This window comes from Choloepus didactylus, chromosome 1, assembly GCF_015220235.1.
Source record: "Choloepus didactylus isolate mChoDid1 chromosome 1, mChoDid1.pri, whole genome shotgun sequence".
Lineage (NCBI taxonomy): Eukaryota > Metazoa > Chordata > Mammalia > Pilosa > Megalonychidae > Choloepus > Choloepus didactylus.
In genome coordinates, this window is record NC_051307.1 from 95,257,332 (window position 1) to 95,270,574 (window position 13,243).

Consider the following 13,243-nt stretch of genomic DNA (forward strand, 5'->3'; position numbering starts at 1 on the left):
TTTCTTCCCTTTCCACAGAAGCTGATATCATAGTCATGCAGTTGTTGGTCTGTTTTCACCCATTTGTATTTTGAGGTTCATCAGGATACCTTTTCATCTGGGTTGTTGTAGATTGGTCAATGGGTTTTGGTTTTGCGCTCCTAATTGGGGAAGCGGGGGTATGGAAGACTTGGCTTTAACTCTTTTACCTCATTTGGTATTCCCTATTTTAACTCTTTTACCTCATTTGGTATTCCCTATTTGTCCCAATTATTCTATGTTTCTAGTATTTTAGCAGTTACCCTAGAAAATAATAAGGAAGTGATGAGTTTTAAATATTTGTCTTTAATATTTTAATCTTCTAAATGTAATTTAACATTTATAATTTAATTTTTCATAATGGCTGTATTTAACAACTAGTTCACAAAATTCCTGAAAATTTAACAATCGGCTCTTGCAAGTCAGTGTGCTACTGCTCTTAGAACAAAAGTGACTTCTGTGGTCCCTTAGCTCTCTGAGTTCCCAGTACCCCTCACTTTTTGTTTGATAATTCCTTACTGCCTTAACAGCTTTACGATGCTTTTAACAAGATGTTCATTATATTTCATGTAACGTTAGTTATTTCAGTGGTTTTGCTAATTTAATTAACAGAAGTCCTAGTGACTTAAAAGATTCTACATTTTAGAAATTTTAAAACTTTCTGTAGATAGGAGGATCATGCTAATAGGGCAGAAAGCAGATGTGAAAGAGATGGAAAATGATCCTCCTTAAGGAGGCGTCCCAACCTCACGAAGACCTATTTTAAAGGCCCAAGATAAGGATATCTGTGTGTTTATTTCTTTGCCTTGCTTCCTTGGCTCTTGGGTCCCACGTGACTCGAGTCCGTTGGCATTTTCAGCATGGGAAAGTGCTTTCTTCCTTCGCTATGTTTTTTCTGCTATTTCTTTTCATTGGTCATTGTGGATACCTGGAGACCATAAAGAACCCCTGAATCTAGTATAAAGTTTTCAGCAGTCAATCTACTCTTATGCCACCAAAAGCTTCAAACTTGCTGTTTTCTCACTGCCAGGGTCAGCGGAATGCCTGTGTCCCAGTTGGGTCTTTTACCCATGGGCTGAAATTAGCATGGTGCACAGGGATGTTGTTCATGGTCTGAATTTAACAGCCACCAGAGGATCCTCGATCCAAGAGCAGGGATTCTTGCTCTGTTCCCTGGCTCTGGAGTTTACCACCTAGTTTAGATATTCCCAGGTCGTTTTATATTGAAGAGAACTCACTTGCCTTTGTTGCAATTTTTAGCCCCAAAAGCAGAAACTAGATTTGTCTTTAAAGGACAAAGTAGAAACCTTCTTTTGAAAAGTTGCTCTTTCATTCTTCACACCTCACTCCCAACTCCCCTAGTTTTGGTTTAGATGGAGAGGCGTATTATACATCTCTCACTATCTGGTGTTGGCTTTACTGCATAATGGCTTTGTCTGGTTTCTGAAGCTTTCTTAAGGTTTGGAAGAGCATCCCGTAGCTTGGGCTAGGCCTAGGACAGTCTCATGTCTTCTTACTGACTACTATGGCAACAGGAACCAACAGAGGCGGTTTTCTTTTACAACAGTATCTTGAAAAAATATCAAAGCAATGAATCTGCTGATTGCCAAGGCCAAATACCTTAGGAAAAGATATGAGGACAGTTATAAGCAAGTTTCTTGTGATTCTCCTCATCTTTTTGCAGCGGGAATAGCTAAGAAGAGATCACAGATGAATCCTCAGTGTAAAGATCAGGCCTTGCCACCTCCAAGGAACATTATTCAACTCCCAACAAAACCTTTGAATTCAGAGAAGTGAGATAAACTTAAAGAAGAATTCAAAGGAAAAGAGAATTTTGAAAATTGGATCAGCTCACTCCTGGTTCACTTTCACAGCTCTATAGATGTGGCCAAATATCTGCTGGCATGGGTAGCTGCAAAAAAACAATGGCATTATAGACTATGACTTAATGGCCAGATATTTGTATCTTTGTCTTTCATAAGCAGACAGCAGAAGTTATTAATGTTTATGAAATCATGAAAGCCCAAAACAGGCATTTAGAATCTTGGGGTTAGTTGGATTAATCCTCTCAGACAGGTGGAGAGAGAGGCCTCAGAGCTGTCAGAAGGTATCAAACAAGTCATAATTTCTTCCAAACGAAACTATGATGACTGCATCCAGGGAGCCCTCCTTCATCAGATGTAAACACAACTTGGAAACTGTATCAGGAATTGCTAGGTCATAGTCTTATTCCTACGTTGGAAATTTTAAAAGCCGTTTTTGATTTTGAAAAAGACAAAGGATGATCAGTATTCAAACAAACTACTAGACATACTTCTTTTTTTTTTCTCTTCAGCATTTCCTGTAGGGTTCGTCTTGTGGTGATGCAGTCCCTCAGCTTTTGTTCATCTGGGAATGTCTTAATTCCTCCTTAATTTTTTTTTTTATCTTCATTTCATTGAGATATATTCACATACGACGCAGTCATACAAAACAAATCGTACTTTCAATTGTTTACAGTATCATTGCATAGTTGTACATTCATCACCTAAATCAATCCCTGACACCTTCATTAGCACACACACAAAAATAACAAAAATAATAATTAGAGTGAAAAAGAGCAATTGAAGTAAAAAAGAACACTGGGAACCTTTGTCTGTTTGTTTCCTTCCCCTATTTTTCTACTCATCCATCCATAAACTAGACAAAGTGGAGTGTGGTCCTTATGGCTTTCCCAATCCCATTGTCACCCCTCATAAGCTACATTTTTATACAACTGTCTTCGAGATTCATGGGTTCTGGGTTGTAGTTTGATAGTTTCAGGTATTCACCACCAGCTACCCCAATTCTTTAGAACCTAAAAACAGTTAGACATACTTTTTTATCAAAGAAATAACCAGGATATTCTGGGGAGTCATTTGCACACAACAGAAAAACATGGTTTGATTTCTGATTTTTAATTTTGATTTTTCTTTACATGTATGTTCTTATTTTAATACCTATACCTAAAAATAGTCCCCTCCTTTTTTTCTTAGTTGCTAAGAATCAACTATTCAGATTATACTTTTTTCTATTTCCATTAGTATTTGTTTCCTCTTTCTTAAGACAAAATTTTATTTCTTTTTTTTAAAAAAAGAAACATGTGCTATTCTCCATCCATCACATAGAAGTGAAATTACAGAACATTTTCTTTTTAGAAGTATCATTTATTTTGTTTTCTGAGGCAACTAGTATGAGGATGAATAGTACTTGACCAAAATTCATAGGAAGAAAAAAAGATAGTATTTGGCTGGCATGTCCATGGTTTGTATTAATATTTCAGAAGTTCCTCTGAAACCTCGTGACTGGTATAATGTACTATTTATGTTTGCCCTTTGTAATATCTGCACTCCATCAACTTGGATGGTCTTTTGAGTGGACAGGGAATTCTAATCAAACCTGATATGCAAGCATTAAAACGGGAAATCTTCATTTTTCCAGTTGTTTTGGGTTTTTCCATCACTTGGTTGCTCTGTCACCAAGGCTCTTTTTCCCCTTTGCTTTTATTCTTGTTTCTGGATACATGCCGTTTATTCTTTTTTTCCTTTATTTCTTTACCACTAATTTGCTTCAGGCTCTTCCCTAAAAATTCCTTCCTTCCTTTTTTTTTTTTCCCTTGCTTTGCTAGTATTTATCACACATACAAAGCTTTGAAGTGGCATTTATTTTATGCTTGTCTTCCAGGCTAGATTTAATTAAAAAAAGAACTTTCTGTAAAAAGAACACATTACTTTTTTTTTTGTTTTTTTTTGTTTTGTTTTTTTTGGTGGAGGATGCGGGCAGAATAAATTACTTTTTATATGAGGGAGAAAACTACTCTATCCTAAGAAATAAGTAAGTTTCTACAAAGCAGTTGAAATAAAGTTTCATAAATTAAACATTTCAGATAATGGAGAGCTAAGAAAATTTCTTATACTTCTTACATTTCTACTTTGTGGTCTTCTTTCAAAGAAGTGATTGCTTAAATTGGTAAAACATTAAGGTCAAATTTTCATTCAATTTGTGCCAATGTTTCTGGTGTGTGTATGTGTGTGTAACTATTATCTGTTGCTAAGCTTTGCCGCTTTTTCCATCTATTTTTATTAATATCTTCATATTAATGCTGGATCAGTTACTTTCAAAATATTTCTTAATGGATGAGTTGCATTTTGCTGGACCTATCTATGGTCACAGTCTGAAGTTCTGCCACCACTGAGTATTCTGCACATTCTGTGCTTTTTCTCTTCCTTTCTTTCCATGTGGCTTTAGCTGGATCTCAGCTGCTTAACCAGCCTTTACCTATATTATGCTGTCCAGGTATCATATCTGTCTTCTTCCTTTTACTTAATATAAGGTATGAGTTTTAAGGGTGTGTGTGTGTATGTTTTATTTTCCTTTGTGTGTGTGTGTGTGTGTGTGTGTGTGCGTGCTTTGGGGTAGGCAGGGAGCAGATACTGAGTTACTCACCTTTAATCATAACTAGCCTATATTCCTTATATACATATATATTTATATACATAAACATGAAAGGCTCTTTATAATACTAAGCAACCTGTGATTTTAACTCAGATTCCTGTATAGTATACCTACAGGGTGGGAAGGGTATTGGCTAGAAGATAAAAAGCAGCTTTACTTCTCACAAAATTAATAAATTGGCATGTTGATTTCATGGGCATTTTCATCCTAATTGTTTGGTTAATGGGAATTCATTTGGAAATTACCTCCATATAAATGAATTTACTCTTGTTCAGGTTACTGTGACGAGAAGTCTGAGTTTTACCTGAGAAATGGAACCCAGTACATATTACAAAACATCAGGCAACGTCCAATATGCTACTAAAAATGTATTAGGTTTTATTGCAAAAATAAACTCCACTCTAAGAAAAGAATAATAAATATGATTGCTAAATTACAGAATTTTTCACTTGGCTCCTTTAGTTGTATCATTCTTTCCTTTATCATCTTGTTTAAATAAAAATTAACCAGTATGCTACATGTTTGCTTGGGTGTTTAAACTTTATAAATCCTACTGAGGTTTTACTGGAGAGGCAGTTTTGTTGATGCATGCTAGTTTTATAAATGCTTAATATGGCATGACCGCAAATTTTCCAATACCATCATCTTCTTCCCCTAGGAACTTAGTAAGGTCACATCCATGATACTTCACTACCTAGAAACACACTGCATCCAAAGCTTGCATTCTTCTCTTTATTTTAAATAGTAATAATGGCTATACAAAATGTATCTTAAGACTTGATATTAATAATAATACAAACTAGTTCAACGTTATGAAAATTTTGATGACAACTTTCTTTGGCAATCTTTGCTTATGGCTTTAACATGTTGGTTTAAAGGCAGATCTTTTAAAAAATTAACACCTGAAAATTAATCCAAATAATGGTGCAATGGTCAAAACAAGAGTTGGTTGAGGCTAGTTACTGTATCTTTTTCAGAGATACTTTCTACCTGGATAGTTAAATTCAGACTAAACAAATACTAGAGTAACAAATCAGAACACAACATTAAAAAAGAAAAAAGTTAAGTTTGGAAAATTAGACATTTGTTTAAGAGGAAGACTTTTAAAAACTAAAATGAACAGTAATCATAAATAGCAAGAATTTTATTACCTTCCGGTCGATACTGTGCAACAATTGTGACAGCTTGGCCAGCATTTTTCAACGCGGCTGCTGCCTGCTCATGACTGGCAGCTCTGAGGTCAACACTATTTACCTGTAAATCAAACTAAATCTTAATTTGAGAGAAAATAATCATAATTATTTCAAATAACAATAGCAAATTCTTTGAGTGAGTGTTAAATGTTAAAAATGTTTTGCTGCAATTACTTTATCACTAAAATATTTTCTTTTAAGGATTTACTAAAAATAAGTAAAACAAAAATTTACTATAATTCAAAGCAACTTTATTCACAAAAATACTTTGTTGAATGTTAAGTAAGCAAAACCAAAATGTTTCCCCCTAGGTTGTCCAGAAGGTTGGCTATCAACTTCCTGAGACAAGTACCTTCATTTGGTAACCTACAAGATCAACAAGTGTCATAATTACATTTCACTAGTAATTCAAGCAATGGGAAGGAAATTCATTTTATTTGTAGTATCCTTTCTCATCCTTACTGCTCATTTCAGTCCCAGTTATCTTCTTTCCTTTCCCAAAATCAAGTTCCAATTCTTTTAGTTTAACAAGAAAACCAATTACTTAAAAGTATTAAAATAGCTCAGATTTCAAGGACTAACATTTTAACAGAAGAAATGTTAATTAAATGGACAAGGAGACTTTTTTAAAAAAATAAAGGGTACTTCCTTTGGTGAAATAATTACTGAGGTGATCAATCCCACTCTACAAGAATAAAAAATTTGACTCTTGTGACAGGCTGCCAATTCCTAGTATATATGGCAAGGTAAATTACCTTAAAAAGAATTATTCCTTTTTTTCATTATAAGACAAACTAAACAGGGCATTTGGGGGAGCATTACACTTGAATGTAATAAACTTTAAATATTTAAGATCTTTCTTTTTTTAGAAAGATGGGACAATGAATAAGATACAGCAATGTTCAGGAACCTCACTGAGTATTTTTGGAAAGGAAAAGGAACTATCATGGAAATACTATGTTAAGGCCTGTTTTGTCAAAACTAATCTAAAACCTGTTAAACATTGCATATGTATTTCGAAAAAATTGAGGATGAGCCCAGATATTCCTAGGACCATAAAATTTGCATAAAAGTAAATTTTAACCATGTAAAGACCTGATGTTTCAGATTATCTATAAAGGATATTGTTATACAACTAAATGGAAACACACTTTCTTGAATGAAATCCAAGTTCTAAAAACCCTAATCAAATAAAATATAAGAATGTGGTTATGAGAAAGTATCTCTAGCAGAAGATGACAATAAAAAATTCAACACAATGTATATAAAGTACTACCTTGATCATAAAGAAAATTCTCATAATACCCAGGAGAATGAATCAGAGAAGAAATAAAAAGGAAGATAAAATTTTACAGACCACAGATTAGCTTAAAAATTTTAATGAATTATTCCCATGCATCAAATTCTACTATAAAATTATAATACAACCTATAAACTCAAAACAGCATAATTTTGTTGAAAAAGAGTACAACTTACAGATTTTTCTAAAATATCACTGAAAATTTTAACAGAAGGTGTATTATCAAGGATAATCTCCTTATGCAAGAGTATATATAGCCATAGGATCACTTTTTTAAAGCCAACATTTTAAAAAATTGAGATATAATTCACATATCATAAAATTTACCATTTTAAAGGGAACAATTCAGTGGTTGATGTTATATTCACAAGGCTGTGTAAACACTACTGCTATCTAATTTCAAAAATTTTTTTTGTCACTCCAAAAAGAAATCCAAGCCCATTAGGAGTCACACTTACTTTCCTGTTCCCTTTAGCCCTGGCAACCTCTAATCTACTTTCTGATCTTATGGATTTGCTATTCTGGAAGTAAATATAAATGGAATCATGCAATAAATATGTGGCCCATGGTGTCTGGCTTCTTCACTTAGAATGTTTTCAAGGTTCACCCTTGTAGCATTCTTTATTATGGCTGAATAATGTACCATTATATGAATACACCAGATTTTGTTAATCTATTCATTAGTTGATAAAAAGCTGAAATGAACATTCATGTACAATTTTTGTGGATTAAAAATAATTCTCTTGGATATATTCATAGGAGTGGAATTGCTGGATCATATGGTAACTCCACATTAACATTTTGAGGAACAAAGAAACTGTTTTCACAAGTGGTGGCACCATTTTACATTCCCCCCGAAATGTATCAGGATTCCAATTTCTCCACATCCTTGTCAACACTTGTTCAACGTTTTGATGATAGCCATTTTTGTGGGTGTGAGGTGGTATTGGGTGGGTTTTTTTTTGTTTATTAGAGAAGTTGTGGGTTCACAAGGAACAATCTTTCATAAAATACAGGATTCCCATATACTACCCTATTATTAACACCCTGCATTGATGTGGTACATTTGTTACAACTGATGAAAGCACATTTTTATAATTGTACTATTATTTATATTCTGATTTACCTTAAGCTTCACTGTTTGTGTTGTGCAGCTCCATTGATTAATTTTTTTAAAAATTTTTGTTCTGGTAACATATACAACTTTAAATTTCCCCTCTTAACTACATTCAAATTTATAATTCAGTGCCGTTAATTAAGTTCACAATGTTGTGCTACAATTAACACTATCCATTACCATAATTTTCCATTGTCTCAAATAGAAATTCTGCATTTTATGACTTAATTTTCTTTTCCCAACCCCACCATGTCCCCTGGTAACCCCATATTCTAGATTCTAACTCCATGAGTTTGCTCATTCTAATTACTTCATATCAGTGAGATCATAAAATATTTGCACTTTTGTGTCTGGCTTATTTTACTCAACATGATGTCTGCAAGGTTCATTTACGTTGTCACATGTATCAGAATTTCATTTCTTCTTACTGTTATATAATATTACATGTATGTATATACCACATATTGTTTACCCTTTCATTGTCCATCAGCCACCCATCTTTTGGCAATATACCACTATGAAAATTGGTGTGCAAATATCTGATCGAGTCCCCTACTTTCAATTCTTTTGGGTTTATATCTAGAGGTGGGATTGCCAGGTCTTAGGCTAATTCTATACACCCAACTTTCTGAGGAACTGCCAAACTCTTTTCCACAGCAGCTGCACCACTTTACATTCCCAGCAGATATGAATGAGTGGTCCTATTTCCATACAACCTCTCCAACATATGAACTGTTTCTTTGAATAGTAGACTTTCTAGTGGGTGTGAAATGGTATCTCACAGTGGTTTTGATTTGCATCTCCCTAATGGCTAATGATGTTGAATATCTTTTCATACGTATTCTGGCCATTTGTATATATTCTTTGGAGAAATTCTATTCAAGTCTTTTGCCCATTTTTAAATTAGATTGTCTTTCTGTTGTTGAGCTGAAGGATTTCATTATATGTCCTGGATATTAAATCCTTACTAAATATATGGTTTCTATTTTCTCCCATTGGTAGGCTATTAACAAGTTTTACTTTCATGATAAAGTCCTTTGAGGCACAAATGTTTTTATAATTTTGATGAGGTACCATTTATCTATTTTTTCTTTAACAAAAGAAGTGTAAGGAACCAGTGCCCAATACAAGGTCCTGAAGTTGCTTCCCTATGTTTTCTTCTAGGAGTTTTATCGCTTTGGCTCTTATATTTAGGTCTTTGATCCATTTTGAGTTGACTTTTGTATATGGTGTGAAGTAGTAATGTGATCCAGTTTTCCATGCATGCACCATTTGTTCATGACTTTCCTAATTGAATGGCCTTTGCCACCTATCAAAAATCATTTGGCCATAAACGTGAGGGTTGATTTTTTAACTTTCAATTTGATTCCATTGATCTACATGTCTGTTCTTGTGCTGGTACCATTCTGTTATGATTACTGTGGTTGTGTAATACAGGTGTCATCTTTATTTTTCAAGATGGCTTTGGCTATTCGAGGACCCTTACCCTCCTTCCCAAAATGTGATGATTGCTTTCCCATTTGTGCAAAGAAGATTGCTGGAATTCTCATTGGAACTGCATTAATATGTAAATTGCTTTGGGTAGAACTGATATCTTAGCAATATTTAGTATTCCAGTTCATGAACATGGGAAGTCCTTCCATCTATTTAGGTCTTCTTCAATTACTTTTAGCTATGTCTTATTTTCTGTGTACAAGTCCTTTACAACCTTTTTTAGATTTATTCCTAGACATTTGATTCTTTTACTTGCTGTTGTAAATGGATTATCTTTTTCCTCATTTCTTCTAATAATTGTTCACTATTAGTGTACAGAAACACTACTGATTTTGGGTGTTCAAAGTGTTCCCTGCCACTTTGCTGAATACATTTATTGGCTCTATGGGCTTTGAAGTGGATTTGTCAAAACTGTCTGTATATATAGAATCATGTCATCTGCAAACAGAGAAAATTTTACTTCTTCCTTTCCAATTTGGATGCATTTTTATTTTTCTTGCCTAACTGCTGTCTCTAGACATTCCAGCACAATTTCCACGAAGAGCGGTGTTGGAGGGCATCCTTGTCTTTTTCCTGATGTCAGTCTTTCACCATTAAGTAGGACGTTAGCTGTGGGATTATATGTATGCCGTTTATCATGCTGAGGAAATTTCCTTCTGTTGCTAGTTTTCTGCAATGTTTGTATCAAGATAGGGTACTGGATTTTGTCAAATACTTTTTCTGCATCAACTGAGATGATTATGTGGTTTTTTCCCCTCATTCTGTTAATGTGGTAACAATCAATTTATTACATTAATTGATTTGCCTATGTTGAACCACCCTTTCATACTTGGGATAAATGCCACTTGATCATGGTGTATAATTTTTTAAATGTGCTAGTATTGGGGGGGGCGGTTTGCATTTATATTCATAAGGGATATTGGTCTGTAGTTTTCTTCTGGTATCTTTAACTGGTTTTGCTATGTAGGTGATTTTGGCTTCGTAGAATGAAGTAGGAAATGCTCCCTGCGCCTCAATTTTTGGAAGACTTTGAGCAGGATTAGTGGTAATTCTTGGAATGTTTTGTAAAATTCCCCTGTGAAGCCATCCAATCCCAGGCTTTATAGGGAATTTTTTGATTAATAATTTGATCTCTTTACTCGTTATTGTCTTGTTGAGATCTTCCGTTTCTTACTGAGTCAGTGTACATACTTGTGTGTTCCTAGGAATCAGTCTATTTCACCTAGGTTATCTAATTTGTTAGGATACATTTGTTCATAGAATCTTCTTATAGTCCTTTTTGTTTCAGTGGGGTAGGTAGTATCGCTGCTCATTTCTGATTTTAGTCATTTGTGACCTCTCTTTTTTTCTCCATCAGTCTAGCTAAGGGTTTGTCAATTTTATTCATTTTCCCAAAGAACCAACTTTTGGTTTTATTGATTCTCTATTTCATTTATCTATAATCTTTCTTATTTCCTTCTTTCTGCTCACTTTGGGTTATGTTCGTTCTTCTTTTTCAAGATATTACAGTTTTGAGGTTTAGAAGCTATAAATCCCTAACAGCACTGCCTTTGCTGTATTTCATAAATTTTGATATGCTATGATCTCATTTTCATTTGTCTCAAAATATTTCCTAATTTCCCTTGTGACTTCTTCTTTGACCTACTGGTTAAGAATATGTTAATTTCCATATATTTGTGAATTTTCTAGTTCTGCCTTTGTTAGTGATTTCCAGTTGCATTTCATTGTGGTCAAAGAAGATACATTGTACAACTATAGTATTTTTTAGTTTATTGAGACTTGTTGCGCCACCTAATATACGGTCTATCCTCAAGAATGGTCCATGTGCACTAAAGAATGTATTCTGCTGCTGCTGGGTGAAGGGTGAAGGGATCTATATGTATCTGTTAGGTCTGGTTGGTTTAGAGTATTGTTCAAAGTTTTCTATTTCTCTACTGATCTTGTGTCCAGATGTTCTATCCATTATAGAAGGTGGTGTATTGATATATTCTACTATTAATGTACAGCCATCTATTTCTCCCTTCAAATCTGTCAATATTTGATTTATATATTTTGGGGCTCTGCTGTTGGGTGCACATATATTTATAATGGTTACATTCTCTTGTTGAACTGACCCCTTTATTAGTATATACTGAACTTCTTTGTACCTCGTAATATTTTTTGAAATAAAGTCTACTTTATCTGATATTTCAGTATAACTACCCAAGGTCTCTTTGGTTTACTATTTGCATGGTAGATTTTTTCCCATCCTTTTACTTTCAGCCTACTTCTGTCTATGACTTTAAGGTGAATCTCTTGTAAACAGCATATAGTTGGGGCATGCTTTTTCTGCATTCCTCCAATTTCTGCCTTTTGACTGGGGAATTTAATTCATTTACATTTAAAGTCACTACTGATAATGCAGGGCTTTTTCCTGCCATCTTGTTACATGCTCTTTGTAAGTTTTATACCTTTTTTGTCCCTCAATTCTTCAGTTAATGCCCATTTTCATATTTTGTATTTTTTTTTTTCTGTATTTTACCATTTTGAGTCCCTTCTCATTTTTTCCTTACATATTTTTTCATATATCTTCTTTGTAGTTACCCTGGGACTGAAATTTAACATCCTCAATCTATAATAATCATATCTGATTTGATACCACTTTAACTGCAATAATATACACTATTCCTATACTCCTCCGTCTCCCCACCTTTTTATGTACTTGTTATCACTTATGTGTTTGTACATTTCATGTCCAAAACCATAGACTCATCATTACTTTTTATGCATTTGCATTTTAGCACCTGTAGGAAGTAAGAAGTGGAGTTACATACCAAAACATACAAAACGATGGTACTGACATTTATAATTAATCTTATTGGGACTCCCTTAAACATTAACATATTGCTTTTCTCTTGCAGCTTTCAGAATTCCCTCCTTGTCCTTGACGTTTGATGGTGTGATTAATATGTGTCTGGGTATATTTCTCCATGTTTTTCCTGTTTGAGGTTCGTTGGGCCTCTTGAATTTGCATGTTCATACCTTTTGTTTAAATTTGGGAAGTATTCTGCCATTATTTCTCTGAATAGTCCTTCTGTCTCTTTCTCTCTTCTCCTTTTTGGACTGCTATAATATATATGTGTTGTCATGCTTGATGGTGTTACACTAGTCTCTCAGCTATCACTTTAAAATTTTTTTTCTCTCTCTGCTCTTCAATCTGACTCATTTCAAATGTCTTCTATTCAAGTTTACTATTCTTTCTTCTGTAAGCTCCTATCTGCTTTTGAAACTCTCTAGGGAATTTTTTTATTTCAGTTACTGTATTTTTCAACTTCAGTGTTTCTGTTTTGATTCCTTTTAAAAATTTCTATCTTTTTATTGATATTCTCCTATTGTTCATTCAGAGTTTTCCTGATATCCTTTGGTTCTTTCTCTGTGTTTTCTTTTATTTCTGTAAACATACTGAAGACCTTTTTTTAAAGTCTTTTTCCTGTATGCCCAAAGTCTGTTGTTCTTCATTGATATTTTCTGGATTTTTAGCTTGTTCCTTTGGATGGCCCATCATTTCTTGCTTCTTTGTCTTGTAATCTTTTGTTGCACACTGTGCATTTTAATATTTTAAAATGTTAACTCTAGGTACCACATATTTAATAGTATTGGTTATAAAAG

General features: G+C 33.9%; 1 protein-coding gene across 20 annotated transcripts in view; it reads right to left on the minus strand.

Annotated features, from left to right (window-relative positions):
• DLG1 (discs large MAGUK scaffold protein 1) overlaps positions 1–13,243 on the minus strand; it is a 369,115-nt gene that overhangs the window by 54,870 nt on the left and 301,002 nt on the right. For all 20 annotated transcript variants that reach the window (XM_037837795.1, XM_037837800.1, XM_037837787.1 and 17 more), the window contains one exon: positions 5,643–5,745. In XM_037837795.1, coding sequence (XP_037693723.1) covers positions 5,643–5,745 — 103 coding nt within the window. The remainder of the gene's footprint in view (positions 1–5,642; positions 5,746–13,243) is intronic.